The sequence below is a fragment of the Salvelinus namaycush genome, chromosome 42, assembly GCF_016432855.1.
Source record: "Salvelinus namaycush isolate Seneca chromosome 42, SaNama_1.0, whole genome shotgun sequence".
NCBI lineage: Eukaryota > Metazoa > Chordata > Actinopteri > Salmoniformes > Salmonidae > Salvelinus > Salvelinus namaycush.
The window spans coordinates 8560544-8578230 of NC_052348.1; the positions used below are offsets into that span (position 1 = coordinate 8560544).

The 17687-nt window shown below is 41.3% G+C and overlaps 1 protein-coding gene across 1 annotated transcript; it reads right to left on the reverse strand.

Annotated features, from left to right (window-relative positions):
- Positions 1 to 542: 542 nt before the first annotated feature.
- LOC120034833 lies at positions 543 to 7693 on the reverse strand. Its single transcript, XM_038981481.1, has 3 exons — positions 7194 to 7693; positions 6710 to 6834; positions 543 to 2225 (listed from the first exon to the last, which is right to left on the reverse strand). The coding sequence occupies exons 1-3, from the start codon at positions 7474 to 7476 to the stop codon at positions 1002 to 1004; spliced, it is 1632 nt and encodes a 543-aa protein (XP_038837409.1). The 5' UTR covers positions 7477 to 7693; the 3' UTR covers positions 543 to 1001.
- Between the last annotated feature and the right edge of the window lie 9994 nt (positions 7694 to 17687).

Consider the following 17687-nt stretch of genomic DNA (forward strand, 5'->3'; position numbering starts at 1 on the left):
TTGTGTCTTCACCTTTGGTCAAATAATTTCCCCATCAACTCTAAAGTGTTCTCCTTCAATTTCTACCATGGTAATGCATATGCTTTTAATAGTTCTTCTGTTAGAAATTTCAATTTGGCCCTATCCATATTGACCAATTTCCACGGGTGGAAGGGGTTAAACATAAACAAGTGTTAAATATACCATATGAAAACCACACATACACAAAGAAACTATTCATTTTCTCATTAAAAGTGTTTTGGGTTAATTTGTGAACATCATATATCCTACACAGTACAAAACCAATATGAAACAGACTTTTCAGGTGTGGATGTGCCTTATGTGTACAAAACATAAGGAACAATTTCCTAATACTGAGTTGCACCCAGAACAGCCTCAATTCGTCAGGACATGGACTCAACAAGATGTCGAAAGCGTTCCACAGAGATGCTGGCCCATGTTGACTCCAATGCTTCCAAAGTTGTGTCAAGTTGGCTGGATGTCCTTTGGGTGGTGGACCATTCTTGATACACACAGGAAACTGTTGAGTGAAACACCCAGCAGCATTGCGGTTCTTGACACACTCAAACCAGTACGCCTGGCACCTACTACCATACCCCATTCAAAGGCACTTTAGTCTGTCTTGCTCAGTCACCCTCTAATTGGCACACATACACTATCCATGTCTCAATTGTCTCAAGGCTTTAAAATCCTTCTTTAACCTGCTTCCTCCCCTTCATTTACAGACTGAAGTTGATTTAACAGGTGACATCAATAAGGGATCATAGCTTTCACCTGGTCAGTCTGTCATAGAAAGAGAAGGTGTTCCTAATGTTTTATACATTCAGTATATATCACAATGTCTGGATGCAATATTCTGCCCAGGAATATTCAACACTGAAATCTGTTACTCTGGTTATTCCAAATGCATAATTTCTGTTGACAACAATGTTAATTAATATTTGTCTTTAATGCAGGGTTTGATCTAAACGCCAGAAGCTATCGAGTGGAATGGTTACTTTCTATGTTAGAGTGGAATGGTTTTTCTGCTGGTGTATCCTGAGGTATCTCCTCTCTGAGAACTTCTTCCCGCAGTGCGTACAGGCGAATGGCCTCTCTCCCGTGTGGACCTTCAGGTGCATCTTCAGGTTGCCAGCCTGGGTAAAGCGCATGTGACACTGGGGGCAGCTATAGGGTTTCTCCCCTGTGTGGACCTTCTGGTGCAACTTCAAGTGGTCCTGGCGGGAGAACCTTTTCTCACACTGGGGGCAGCTGTAGGGTTTCTCACCTGTGTGGATCCTCTGGTGCCTCTCCACCTTCTGGGGACAGCTGAAGCCTTTGTTACAGAACATGCAGAGGAACCGTTTCTCTTTAGTATTGCCTGATGTTTCTCCTCCTGCCTGGGCTCTAGCCCTGTCGTTTGAGTTCAATACCTGATCGAAAAGGATGGGGCCGTGTGAATCAGAAAGCCCCATCGACGTGGACTTTGGGTCGCGATCCCTGAACGCGTGTAAAGGGGAGTGGGTTGCGACATTTGGATTTGTCTCTATGCTTCCCCTGTAATCTAAGAATTCTCTGCCCTGTGAGTGTCCATCTCCTAGGTGACTATCTGCATTCCATATGGGAGGGGCATCACCCTCCACTTTCACATCTATGACCAGACCCTCCCCTTTCTTATCTAGGCACCCTTCAGAGTACACACTACTACTGTACTGGTTCCAGTACCCTCTAGACAGATCAGTCTGTGTCTCTAAACCCAAGGATATGTTGCCAGGTTCCATCTCTGTAGCGTAAGAGGAAGACAGATCATCACTGCCAGTGTCTAATGTGTCTCCTTCACCATCTCCACGGGAATGAACTGTCCTCTGGGTCTGGTGAAATACTGGTAAGTAATCTGAACTGGGAGCAGGAGGACAGCCCATTCTCCCCAGCCCCAGTCTCTCTGGGTCTGATCTGTGGTCAGATTCTGTGGGTAAGAGCCTGCGTGTTACAGTTAATGTCTCCTTGTCTGTCTCTGACTTGAGGACGGCGTTCGGCGTTCCACTGACCTCCGTGATGCTGTGTCGGGTCCTGGGCTGCGCTGGAGCGGTGGTGGGTTCCTCCGTGGCTATAGTGGGCGCTGCTGCTGCTCCAGCCGCTGCTCCAGTTTGGATGTCTCTGTTGTGCCTTGGGTCCTCCTCTCCTTCAGACTTCTCCTGCTTGACCAGAGGCGATCCTCCGGGCCCTGCAGCATCTGCATCTACAGACTGACAAGAAGAGAGGAGCTTATTATTGGTACATGACTTGAATTGGATAACAACGTCGTAGAGAAGTCTCACAAGCTCCCCTATCCCCTATCCTCCTTAATTTGCCCTCTCTAATGGACATTCCTTTTTGATCTGTATCTCTAATTAAGGTCATACATGTGTCAGGACCTGTGTCAGGTCATGTTGTACCTTTGAGAAGACAGTCTGGGCTTTTCAATTATATTATCTGTGGTGGTATCACCGTCATAATTCTTTTTTTTCTTCCTGGTTCTCCAAATGGCTACAATTACCATCACAATTAGTAATTGTATAATTATCATTTTTGTGAGTTTGATATTCAAATTGTTTCTAATTGGTAAATCTCAGTTGTAGTTTGGTCATCATTTATTCAGATTAAATAAGAGCTTGTTGTGATGCTGAGTTATTTACCGAAATGTTGGTTTTTAAATAACTAATTGATGGACTCAATTATTTGAATTCCATTTAGTTTGTTGTTGGTTTGTTGTTGCTCTCAACGTGCCGTTTGTGCCGTTTTTCAAGAGAGATCTCTCTCTGGGATATGTTGCCCAACTCATCATAGTTAAACATAGAAAATGTGGTAATTAACTACAATGACCAGAATCAATTGCATCTTCATCTGCCTGTTCTCATTGGTTCTTGCCAGTGGGGCTGGCAGACAGACATGGAGAGGAAGAGCGATAGAGAGACATGAGAAAGAATGCAGTTGCTTAGGTATCTCTACATGACAATAAGTTCATTGATTGAACGTTTTTATTTAGCAGTCTTAAAAGTATGGCTTCTCTACTTTGATGAACTACTGAAATGGTGATTTCGTCAAACATCTAGGCTAACCTACTAGCCTGAAGGGTGACTCTTTGGGGAGCACAGAGATCGATGGCTGCAGTGTTCATTTTGTCACCTATTTTAGATTGAGTTTTTATGACTAAAATACCCATTTTAGTAATTTCATCCTTCTTAGTTTTAGTTATTATCAGTTGACTACAACTTTGGACAATTTTAGTCTAGTTATAGTCACAATCATTTTAATCATTGTAGTTATTTTGTTTTACTGAACAGGTCATACAAACCTCTAACTTAACTTCCATCATGCTCATAATAGCTTCCACTTCCTTATTCACAGACATTTTAGTCACGTAAGTCAGTCCATTATTTTCTATTAAATAATAAAATATTTAGGCAACGTCTAACTTCCATCATGTGCACATTCAGATAGCCTTGTACATCTAGTTCTACTATCCCCTCTTATACCTTAGCTGGCAACAGTGATATTGTGGCATATTGTAACCAATGCCAGCCATACTTAACCATATACTATAAAGCCTTGGCTACAGGGTAAACAATTTACAGCTCTGATTTTTCTCCCCATCATAACTGTCATGGGGGTAAATAAGTGGTTTCCTTAAAGCGGAGAGTTGGAGCTTTCCAGAAATGCCAGAAGTATTTTTTTATTTATTTATTTTTTTTTTTTTTTTGGGGTGGATCAGCTTAATATTGCGGAAAGAATGTTGCTTCCAATGTAATTGTCTGCATCATTTCCAATCCCCCATATTTTTTTGGGTAAATATATATATCCATACACGCATGCATACATATATACATATATACATACACATACCTATATAGACATACATACTTTTTTAAAGAATATACCTTTATTATTATTCCCCGCAACCCTACCACCGCTCCCCCAATTGGAGTAAACTAATAAACACTTCTGCTTTTACCTTCAATTTATACATCTTATACCTATTTTACAGACACAGACTACTTTATAATAGTTCTCTCTTGTTTGTTCTTAGTCCTTCCTCTATTTCTGTTGTCCATCCAATTTTATTTCCACTTGTAACTGTGCTATTTCACAAAAGCTCCGCACCTATACACATTTCACAGATCCCGTATGCCCTACATTGTTTATCTTGTTATTAGTCCCACCCTTCAGTTCTACTCAACCCTTCCCATCTATCTTCCAACATCATCCATTTCGGATTTTTATTTGCCATATATTTTTCAACTGTGCTGTGATGCTTCACAAAAGATTTGAACCTTCCTATTCTCATAGCTTCTACAGATTGTAAATTAAAAATAAACATTTTTGCTAAAATAATTATTATATTATTGATTGATTGACTATGGCTTTTCAAATCCCCCAGTATTGCTATCTGTAGCGTTAGTTCTAGGCAAATGTTGCAATTCTTCAGCCATTCCTGGACCTGTGACCAAAAACGAGCTACATATGGACAATACCAAAATAAATGGTCTAATGACTCTGCCTCCTCACAGCAGAATCTACAGAGCTGGGAAGATTGTATACCCCATATATATAACATTCTATTAGTTGCAAGAATTTTGTACAATAATTTAAATTGAAAAATTCGAAGTTTTGAATCCGGCGTTGTTTTGCGTATCAATTCATAAACCATGTGCCATGGAATGGGTACATCGAACATCTCTTCCCAACTATTTTGCAATTTATATGGCACAGCTGTCAGTTTTTTGGTCCTTAAATGAAATTGGTATATGTTTTTATTTATCACACTTTTCTTTAACCATTTATGTTCTTTAATACAGGGCCGACATACAAGTTCCTTACTTTTTTCCCCTTCTACTTGCCTCTTCCATTTTTGTGGTAATGCTGCAATTAATTGGTTGTAATTTTGGGTAGAGCAGACATTTCCACATTTCCAATGCCAGAAGTATTACTGTACTCCTAATAATCAACAAATAGCATTTGTTAACAACCGCAACTCACATTTGCAGATCGTGAGAGACCGTATCCAACACAGATTAATGAATAACAGCACACATTGGAAAATAGAGCTGCTGATTAAATCAAAGCAAAAATAGCCTACATGAAAGAGAGAGTAAACATTATTGTTTAAAGTTGAAGTTAGTTCCAAGTGAAATCTCACTTCGCATCAGTTAAAAAGATTAAGGAGTGACTGAAGAGACTGTTTTTTATGCAATACTATTGAGCTCGCCAGCTTGTAGTCCCCCAAAAATGTTATGAGTTAGCATTTTCTACCTCTGGTTCGTTGGGCATTCCTCTGGGGGGAAATCATCAGGTTTGGGGTATAAACCAAAAGTAAGACCTGAGGTTATCACAAGGCTTCGGAGATCTTATAGGTTTTGTTCTATGAGATAAATGTAATGTTAACTTACTGATATTATGAAGCCTTTATGTGCTCAAAATATGTAAGTTGCTAACGAGTCCCTAACGGTCATAAAAATTTAACTACAACATAAATCCGTTTTTTTTCGTTGTGTTTTTTTACATCTCTACGCCGACTACGTAAACTAGTCTAAGCTACAGTCCACCAACATTCTAGTTAGCTTTTTTAGCTTTCTACGTAGCTCTACGTACATTTGTGCGGCTGAATTTTTGGAATGCATCCCAAAAACGGACCTACATGTTACCAACATCTTGATATTAACCTGGCCAGATTGTATAATATGGATAATTTCGGTCGTCACATTCTGCGACTACAGCGGTGTATTTGATCTACGCATGTGCCTGCACCAGCAGCGTAAGTCTCACTCTATGCGTATGTACGAGTGAAGTGAGTTCGGAAAAACGGAAAAGTATGCATTTTAGAAATAGTTTTCACGTACAAACTTTATATGTCCGAACTCAGAATCAAATAGGCTTACCCAAAATAACATGGATGCTGTGGTAGAATGTTTATTTTGATTGGGGATTTTGATAAATGCACAGAATCGCACCAGGTAGCCTGATTTCAGATGTGTCATGAAAAAGATTATTAGGGAAATCGTTCTTCTTGCAAAGCATGTAACCGTTTAAATCAAACTATTATATTGTGTTCTTATGGGTCAGTCCACCGGATCAGCTCTTAACACCAGCCACTCTACACGATAAAGGCTAAACATTTCTAAACCTGACAAAACTTTGTCAGAGTCTAAGAACGCACGTAGTAGTACTTAATCGGCCGACCTAAACGGTCACACTGAACAAGCCAAGACTTCCTATAATCGTTTACGACCTAAGAATTTGCCCACATAAGACGGCTAAAATCATACAGTCTGTGGAGGCCTTTACCAGATCGAACGAAAACGCAAGGATGGTATATTATTTTTCTTCAGGCTGCAACCATATCTCTACAGCGGGAAGGTTATCGTTTTGAGAACGATGTTGTAATAAATTAACTTTGGGTCCGTTTGATAAGGTAAGCTAAATCTGATGTAGTTTTATTTTTTACGTGTTAGCACATCTTTTCACTTGTTTTGATTACATAAATGCTTCAAAATTCACAAAGTTATGTTAGCTGATGATTTTCATATAACACAACGTATAAGATCTCCTAAGCCTTTACCAGACCTTATTTTCGGCATTTATAAAAAACTAATAATAATTGCCCCATAAGCTTTGGCCAACGAGCCATGGCGGAGTTAGCCTCCGTTAGTGCCTACAAAAATACGCCTTTAATATTGCTCTCTATTACACTGACCTCTATCACAATAATGTTCTGAATTGAGGTTCCAGTGCCCTCGTCAGTGATTGGTTGGCCATCGCTCCATGTATTGTGACCCGCTGGCTTCACAAAGCTCCTGTGGCCTCCAGTGAGATGTCCACCTGAGTGTGAGGTAGGGAGAAAATAGGCGTAGGTTAGCTACTGTCAATGCTCAACGGTATATTTATCAAACATCGTCTAGAATTTACAAGGATGTAAGATAACTAATCAAATTCTTGATATACTATTTACTGATCGATGTATTATTATGTAACATGCATCACATTGCTTTCATTGAGTAGATAATAGGAAAGGCAGTAAATCAAGAATCTGGTTAGAATATGATAGTGTCTTGGCGCAAGTGTTACTATCCTGCTTAACAAGACCCAATTCTAACACACGTGCAGAAGGGAACGGGGCGACAGGCACTGAGATATGAACGTCGACAGGCCGCGCAGTCTCTGCCTTCTGCAAAACGTACCTCTTGCCATTCCTCTGTATCGGTCAACGATCTTGACACTACTGGGACGACTGGCGAGGACGCGCTCCCGTATTGTCCTCTCTGCCCGCTCCCGTGCCACCTTTAGTTCCAGTAGCTGTAGTTTCCTCCGCAATGCCCCGTTTTCTTTCTGGCTTTGAGTTATTTCCAAACGAAACACTGCATAGTCGTCGTCTACGAGTTTACAGATTTCTGCCACGGCTGCATTAGCTAGCACCTCCATGACGGAGGCTATTTGAGTGTGAAAAACCATACAGTTAGCCATTGTTAGCTAAGCAGCTAGCTAGCGTTACCTAGATAACATCTATCAACCAAGTCCAGTCTCCAACGCGAATTAAACACTACCTGAGGTAAGTATGTAATGCGGTGTAGTTCAAATAGTATTTCTTTCAGTCTAGGGTGTTGTTAAACGTCTAAACAAGAACGCTAACGTGGAATTTGTATTTGGTCGCTTGACTTCCGTTTACTTCTTCTTCTATAATATTACGGCGGTCCTCAAACGTTAGAGGTGCATGCCGCCTCTACTGTACTGGAATGTGTAGTCAAGCACAGCTAAATGAATAGACTAAACGAATAAAGAAACGAACATTAAGAGAAACGAAACCTTCCTATCGAATCCTGTATTACTAAGAAAATAAAAAGAGCCCTGTACTTACAACAATCCATCAACACATGCATCACTGCTTCATCAACCATACACTCTGTACACAAACCATTTTCATGCTTGCCAACCAGACATAATGACGAGTTCGATGTACAATGTCCTAAACGCAACCACCACCTCTTCCTTCATAATCAGACCCTTGAATCTTGGTCCACCTTTGGCGGGCATATAAATGCTGGGCCTTGGGTTCTGAGTCCCACCTCTTCTGCCCCACATCTATCATAATTGCTCTAATCTTACATTTGGCCTCACCTCGTGGAGCATGAATATCAATTATATCTCTTTTTTAATTAATACCCTTTTAAAGCCCATAACACAGCACACAATCCCAACAACACCCAAACAATGGCTAGAGGTCCAGGAGGGAGCTCAAAGACTAACCACCTGAGGTTTGTGGCTCCTGCTTCTACCGCCTGTTACAAGAGCTGTTCTACGTTGCAGAAGGGCCTCTCCTTGGTGTGAACGGTCTGGTGCTCCTTCACATAGTTCGTTTCAGCGAAACACTTCCCACATGTAGGGCAGGCGTACGGCTTGTCAGCGTCAGTCCTAATGCTCAGCCTCCCACATTGTGACCCAATGACAGAGGCGGTAGAAGCAGGAGCCATCACCCTCAGGTGGTTAGTGTTTGAGCTCCCTCTTTGACCTCTAGCCATTGTTTGGGTGTTGTTGGGATTGCGTGCTGTGTTATAGGCTAGATACCCTGATGAAGACAGCATGTCTGTCGAAAGGTTGGACATAAATATTTTTGCATCTGAGCTACTAGCGGCTCTCCTTTATTTTCTTATAGGCTAGGTACCTCTCATGGTGAACCCCCATCGTGACCATGTCTGTATTCGTGGGGTAACCATGAGGTAACTGAGGAAGGCTAGACCCAGGTCCAGACCTTCTATGAACCCAGTCACCAGGCATTAAATGAGACCATGAAGACAGATTACCACCAGGGTTTTCTTCCATCACTCCCTGTGAAGGCTGAAGCCCAGGGAGTGATGGAAAAAGTTTATTTAACAAGTTATCGTTTTACGAATTAACTCTTACAGATATAAAGATCTCTTACATTTCAGTCATCAATCAGTCATTCATTAATTGTTACCTTCTATCAGTCTCATTCTGAATGTTGCAAAATCCTTGGATATCTGCATAAACCCTAGCATAAATGATGAATCAGCAATATACAAATTGGCTAAAATATTTATTTTCTAACTAACTAATCACACAGAATTACATAAACACAAACAGAATAGCTTACACATTGATTACTACAAAATGCAATGAAAAGTCACTAGTGGACTAAACCGATATGACGGCTTGGTAGACAATGGAAAGGGGTGTGGACAGATAAAGAGTGGGAAAGACAGAATGGACCCACTACATACAGTTGATAACTATGCTCTTGGAAATGCTAATACTTTGCACATAAATGGCCGCTCATTCGAAAATAATTGCAATGTACATATTTACGCTTGTATGTCTTGTCGTCTCTCTCTGTTGAAATTGCTTGGTCCATTTTCTGTGGAGAGTAATTTGTCAGAAGTCTCTGGTTGTGTTCCCCAAAAGTCACAATGTCTTGTGTAGTTGGAGCTTCTCAGATTTCTTGGAGTGTCTTTTATAATGGATACATCAGACGTACCAATGGTCGTTTGATAGGGAAATGTTCTTCTCTCGTCTTCGGTCAAGTTTCCTAGACTATTTTACATATACAGCTGCAGACTGTGAATGTGTAGTCTTTAGTTTTGTAGATTTCTTAACCATTTATAACGTATTCAGCTGGCGCTGCACGTAACTGGTCTATAGAGTGGTAGCTATTTAAATTGCTAACCATTTCAACATGTAGCTACAGCTCCATGCTCTCTGGTCTATAGAGATTTTCTTCTTCTCTGTTGAAAGTTTTCGGAGTGTCTAACCATTTCGTACCTTCCAGCTCACGCTGTCGGTCCCGCTGGTCTAATGTTAATTTCGCTAGAAGTGGGTTTTATGCACTCTGGGAAAAGGGGGCGTTCCATGACGCTGACATAATGTCTGTGCTCACGTGGGTGTGGTCACTGACTGGTTAAGACTTTATATGAAAAACAATTATCTCATTTAGAAGGCTAACACATTTCATCTTCTCACAAATAGTTTCATATTTAATCATATAAGTTCCCCAACATTTGGATGTGAACCTGACAACTGGGAAATATACACATTCAGAGATACAGTTATGTTGTTATACTGTTCTTAGTTACATCACAAATTAGTAACAAATTAAACAGGATTATTCTTTAAGTAGCCACGGACCATTCCAACTGTTTGGATTACAGAAATATTGTTTCATTATTCAACCCTTTGAACCCTTTGATGTCACAGTACTACAAAATCTTTCTCTGTTGTAACGAAGGGATTTTTCACTTCCCTTTCATTGTGTGGGAGAAAGAGTTCCTGCAGGTATTTACGACCATCATAAAACGGCCAACTTCACCCCTCTCCCGCTCTGAGGGAGGTAGGGATAGAAGGGGGGGGGGGGGGGGGATCTGGCACCTATGATCCTCACCGAAAAGGGCAAGTCATGACACTGCCATATAACAAATAAAAATATTTTCACTCTTATCCATAATAATCTCATCATGTATTGTAGACTAACCCAGATTTTCGCAAAGTCGCATATTGTCTTTATGCCGATTTTTGTATATTTGCATGAAAATCTTTCGCCAATTTTGGATGGACACCTAGATACAGAAGCATTTTTGCATACACCATCACAGCAACTATTACCATATCATCTACTCTGCCTCATCATACTCATTATTTCCTTATTTCACCTTAACCAGTTCCCTACTACATATAACACCAACAGAAATAACTACATACTACACTATACAAAAAATATATACACAACATTCAACAATTTCTAAGATTTTACTGAGTTACAGTTCATATAAGGAAATCAGTCGATTGAAATAAATTCATTAGGCCCTAATCTATGGATTTCACATGACTGGGAATACAAATATGCATCTGTTGGTCACATATCTTTCCAAAAAAAAAGTAGGGGCATGGATCAGAACCAGTCAGTATCTGGTGTGACCACAATTTGCCTCATGCAGTGTGACACATTTCCATCGCATAGAGTTGATCAGGCTGTTGATTGTGGCCTGTGAAATGTTGTCCCACTCTTCAATGGCTGTGCAAAGTTGCTGGATAGTGGTGGGAACTGGAACACGCTTTCGCACATGTCAATCCAGAGCATCCCAAACATGCTCAATGGGTGACATCTGGTGAGTATGCAGGCCATGGAACTAGGACATTTTCAGTTTCCAGAAATTGTGTACGAATCTTTGTGACTTGGGGCCGTGCATTCTCATGCTGCAACATGAGGTGATGGCACATGAATGGCACAACAATGATCAGGATCTCGTCACGGTTACTCTGTGCATTCAAATTTCTCACTAACAGGGATGTACACAAATTTGTCCACAGAATTTGAAAGAAATAAGCTTTTTGTGCATATGTAAAATGTCTGGAATTTTTTATTTCAGCTCATGAATCATGGGACCAACATTTAACACGTTGAATTTATATTTTTGTCCAGTATATTTTTTTTTACACACACATTTGATTAATCAAATATTTAATCAGTTGCCTCCCTCAAATGAAGGGGATGGTGGCACAATCTTTGTGAGAGGGAGTGTATCGGATTTCATTGGTCGGCAACTCTTCATTCAGGATAAATTGAGTTAGCCCTGACTGCCACTGAGCAGGTCAGTTTTGAAAGATTCGTTGACATTGAAATTAACCTGGCTAAAGGTGAGCCACTTTCCTGTTTTTCCAGTTATCCCGAGTTGAACTCTGAGTTGACAAAAGTTACCTTACTAACTCCTCAAACCTGATTCATAGTATAGGGCTCCGAAGGATTCAGGCCTTGCGATGACTAGGGTGAAATATTAAACATGAATGAATGTTGCCCTGTCCTTGATATTTCAGACTGACTGGTCTCTACAAACTGGGTCAGAGGGTACATCCTTTTAACTTCTGTTTAGGAGAGTAATTAACCACATACCCCTCATTAATGAAGTCATTTAAAACAGGCTTGTGTAAATAACTGTTTTTAGAGAGACCGTAAACCTAGGCTAACACAAGGACCGTTGAATATTTACATTACTGAGGTGATGTAGATGAAATAAAGTCATTCTATTCAATTAAAATAGCGTATTTCCTGGAAGGAAACTTAATATGTGGTGACGAATTGTACATACAAGACACATAACAACATAGAACACAAAAACATGTTGGATACAGTATAAAGGATTTTAATCATTCTATGCAGTCACAGGGAACATACACATATATATACTAATAATAACTTCAAGAGTTTGATGGATGTTGGCACAAAACTAGAAGATGCTCTCTTAGCTCTCTATAACTGCGCCCGGAGGGTAGGGGGCTATACTTAAGCAATAAGGCCAGAGGGGGTGTGGTACATGGCCAATATATCACGGCTTAGGGCTGTTCTTAGGCACGACGCAACGCAGACTGCCTTGATACAGCCCTTAGCCGTGGTATATTGGCCATATACCACAAACCCCTGAGGTGTCTTATTGCTATTATAAGCTGCTTACCAACGTAATTAGAACAGTAAGAAGTAATGTTTTGTCATACCCACGGTATACGGCCTGATATATCATGACTTTCAACCAATCAGCATTCAGGGCTCGAACCACCCAATTTATAATGGTCATTTAGTGAGTGTGTTATGTCAAAGGCTATTTGTTCCCTCTTCCTCCTCACTCGTTTTTTGTAAATGTCACTAAGGGTTTCCTGACTTTCTCTGATGACCTTCCCACTGATTCCTATTACCCTGTGGGTCAATGGCTTCTGACGTGTTCGATATAGCACCAAAATACCCCACAATATTAAAGGCTAAAATGGATTCTATAAAGCATTCTTAAAATGCTTGGAGAATTGATTGGTGTACATTCAACTTCCTCAATTTCCTTAGAAAGAACAGGCGTTGTTGACATTTTGAGTGATCCGTCCAGTGTTTCTTTTGAAAGATCTTGTTGTCAATTATATTTCTTAGATATTTGTTGTACTCCACTCGCGCAATGATCTGTACATTAATCTCCAGCGCTGGGAAAGTAGGTTGGTCTCTTCTCTAGTCAATGACCAGGTCTTCGGTTTTGGTTGCATTGAGGTCCAGCCCAGGTAGTTCTGGCTACACCACAGTGAAAACCTGTCAATTTCAGCCTGGAGATGCCTGTCTGTCTGAGTTGCCTGCTGTGTCCATAATTATGGTCATCCGAGTACTTAATGAACATCATCTCTGGGCCTGAGCTCCTACAGTCATCGGTGTTCAGGGTGAATAACACAGGCGAGATGACAGAGCCTTATTGTGATCCTGTAGAGATGATTCTGGATGAGATGCAGTGACCTTTGAATCTTACCAGAGAATCAGATGTGATTATATATATATATATATATATATATATATATACAGTGGGGAGAACAAGTATTTGATACACTGCCGATTTTGCAGGTTTTCCTACTTACAAAGCATGTAGAGGTCTGTAATTTTTATCATAGGTACACTTCAAATGTGAGAGATGGCATATAAAACAAAAATCCAGAAAATCACATTGTATGATTTTTAAGTAATTAATTTGCATTTTATTGCATGACATAAGTATTTGATACATCAGAAAAGCAGAACTTAAAATTTGGTACAGAGACCTTTGTTTGCAATTACAGAGATCATACATTTCCTGTAGTTCTTGACCAGGTTTGCACACACTGCAGCAGGGATTTTGGCCCACTCCTCCATACAGACCTTCTCCAGATCCTTCAGGTTCCGGGGCTGTCGCTGGGCAATACGGACTTTCAGCTCCCTCCAAAGATTTTCTATTCGGTTCAGGTCTGGAGACTGGCTAGGCCACTCCAGGACCTTGAGATGCTTCTTACGGAGCCACTCCTTAGTTGCCCTGGCTGTGTGTTTCGGGTCGTTGTCATGCTGGAAGACCCAGCCACGACCCATCTTCAATGCTCTTACTTAGGGAAGGAGGTTGTTGGCCAAGATCTCGCGATACATGGCCCCATCCATCCTCCCCTCAATACGGTGCAGTCGTCCTGTCCCCTTTGCAGAAAAGCATCCCCAAAGAATGATGTTTCCACCTCCATGCTTCACGGTTGGGATGGTGTTCTTGGGGTTGTACTCATCCTTCTTCTTCCTCCAAACACGGCGAGTGGAGTTTAGACCAAAAAGCTCTATTTTTTTCTCATCAGACCACATGACCTTCTCCCATTCCTCCTCTGGATCATCCAGATGGTCATTGGCAAATTTCAGACGGGCCTGGACATGCGCTGGCTTGAGCAGGGGGACCTTGCGTGCACTGCAGGATTTTAATCCATGATGGCGTAGTGTGTTACTAATGGTTTTCTTTGAGACTGTGGTCCCAGCTCTCTTCAGGTCATTGACCAGGTCCTGCCGTGTAGTTCAGGGCTGATCCCTCACCTTCCTCATGATCATTGATGTTGATCTTGCATGGAGCCCCAGACCGAGGGTGATTGACCGTCATCTTGAACTTCTTCCATTTTCTAATAATTTCGCCAACAGTTGTTGCCTTCTCACCAAGCTGCTTGCCTATTGTCCTGTAGCCCATCCCAGCCTTGTGCAGGTCTACAATTTTATCCCCGATGTCCTTACACAGCTCTCTGGTCTTGGCCATTGTGGAGAGGTTGGAGTCTGTTTGATTGAGTGTGTGGACAGGTGTCTTTTATACAGGTAACGAGTTCAAACAGGTGCAGTTACTACAGGTAATGAGTGGACAACAGGAGGGCTTCTTAAAGAAAAACTAACAGGTCTGTGAGAGCCGGAATTCTTACTGGTTGGTAGGTGATCAAATATTTATGTCATGCAATAAAATGCAAATGAATTACTTAAAATCATACAATGTGATTTTCTGGATTTTTGTTTTAGATTCCGTCTCTCACAGTTGAAGTGTACCTATGATAAAAATTACAGACCTCTACATACTTTGTAAGTAGGAAAACCTGCAAAATCGGCAGTGTCTCAAATACTTGTTCTCCCCACTGTATATATGTATATATATATATATATATATAAACTCAGCAAAAAAATAAACATCTTTTTCAGGACCCTTTCTTTTAAAGATAATTCGTAAAAATCCAAATAACTTCACAAATCTTCATTGTAAAGGGTTTAAACACTGTTTCCCATGCTTGTTCAATGAACCATAAACAATTAATGAACATGCACCTGTGGAATGGTCGTTAACACACTAACAGCTTACAGACGGTAGGCAATTAAGGTCACAGTTATGAAAACATAGGACACTAAAGAGGCCTTTCTACTGACTCTGAAAAACACCAAAAGAAAGATGCCCAGGGTCCCTGTTCATCTGCGTGAACGTGCCTTAGGCATGCTACAAGGAGGCATGAGGACTGCAGATGTGGCCAGGGGAATAAATTGCCATGTCCGTACTGTGAGACGCCTAAGACAGCGCTACAGGGAGACAGGACGGACAGCTGATCGTCGTCGCAGTGGCAGACCACATGTAACAACACCTGCACAGGATTGGTACATCCGAACATCACACCTACGAGACAGGTACAGGATGGCAACAACAATTGCCGACTAACACCAGGAACGCACAATCCCTTAATCAGTGCTCAGACTGTCCGCTATAGGCTGAGAGAGGCTGGACTGATGACTTGTAGGTCTGTTGTAAGGCAGGTCCTCACCAGACATCACTGGCAACAATGTCGCATATGGGCACAAACCCACCGTCGCTGGACCAGACAGGACTGGCAAAAAGTGCTCTTCACTGACGAGTCACGGTTTTGTCTCACCAGGGGTGATGGTCGGATTCGCGTTTATCGTCGAAGGAATGAGTGTTACACCGAGGCCAGTACTCTGGAGCGGGATCAATTTGGAGGTGGAGGGTCCGTCATGGTCTGGGGCAGTGTGTCACAGCATCATCGGACTGAGCTTGTTGTCATTGCAGGCAATCTCAACGATGTGCGTTACAGGGAAGACATCCTCCTCCCTCATGTGGTACGGTTCCTGCAGGCTCATCCTGACATGACCCTCCAGCATGACAATGCCACCAGCCATACTGCTTGTTCTGTGCGTGATTTCCTGCAAGACAGGAATGTCAGTGTTCTGCCATGGCCAGCGGAGAGCCCGGATCTCAATCCCATTGAGCACGTCTGGGACCTGTTTGATCTGAGCGTGAGGGCTAGGGCCATTCCCCCCAGAAATGTCTGGGAACTTGCAGGTGCCTTGGTGGAAGAGTGGGGTAACATATCACAGCAAGAACTGGCAAATCTGGTGCAGTCCATGAAGAGGAGATGCACTGCAGTACTTAATGCAGCTGGTGGCCACACCAGATACTGACTGTTACTTTCTATTTTGCCCCCCCCCCTTTGTTCAGGGACACATTATTCAATTTCTGTTAGTCACATGTCTGTGGAACTTGTTCAGTTTATGTCTCAGTTGTTGAATCTTGTTATGTTCATAAAAATATGTACACATGTTATGTTTGCTGAAAATAAACACAGTTGACAGTGAGAGGACGTTTCTTTTTTTTCTAAGTTTAGTACCAGTCAAAAGTTTGGACACCTACTCATTCAAGGGTTTTTCTTAATATTTTGCCATTTTCTACCATTGTAGAATAATAGTGAAGACATCAAAACTATGAAATAACACATATGGAATCATGTAGTAACCCAAAAAGTGTTAAACAAATCAAAATATATTTTATATTTGAGATTATTCAAAGTAGCCACCCTTTGCCTTGATGACAGCTTTGCATACTCTTGGCATTCTCTCAACCAGCTTCACCTGAAATGCATTTCAATTAACAGGTGTGGCTTGTAAAAAGCTCATTTGTGGAATTTATTTCCTTCTTAATGCGTTTGAGCCAATCAGTTGTGTTGTGACAAGGTAGGGGTGGTATACAGAAGATAGCCCTATTTGGTAAAAGACCAAGTCCATATTATGTCGAGAACAGATCAAATAAGCAAAGAAAAACAACACATCATTATTTTAAGACATGAAGGTCAGTCAATTTCAAGAACTTAAACAAATTAAAAATCTAATGCAGTCAACAACAAAAAACATCAGGCTCTATGATGAAACTGGCTCTCATGAGGACCGCCACAGGAAAGAAAGACTCAGAGTTATCTCCGCATGTGTAGTTCCCACCGTGCAGCATGGAGGAGGTGGTGTGATGGTGTGGGGGGGCTTTGCTGGTGACACTGTCTGATTTATTTAGAATTCGAGGCACACTAAACCAGCATGGCTACCACAGCGTTCTGCAGAGATATGCCATCCCATCTGGTTTGTGCTTAGTCCCACTATCATTTGCTTTTCAACAGGACAATGACCCAAAACACACCTCCAGGCTGTGTAAGGGCTATTTTACCAAGAAGGAGAGTGATGGAGTGCTGCATCAGATGACCTGGCCTCCACATCACCCGACCTCAAACCAATTGAGATGGTTTGGGATGAGTTGGACCGCAGAGTCCAGGACTGTTGGAAAAGCATTCCTCATGAAGCTGGTTGAGAGAATGCCAAGAGTGTGCAAAGCTGTCATCAAGGCAAAGCGTGGTAACTTTGAAGAATCTCAAATCTCAAATCTATTTTGATTTGTTCAACACTTTTTGGTTACTAAATGATTTCATTTGTGTTATTTCATAGTGTTGATGTGTTCACTATTATTCTACAATGTAGAACTAGTAAAAATAAAGAAAAAGCTGGAATGAGTACGTGTGTCCAAACTTTTGACTGGTACTATATATATATAGATACTATAGCTAAC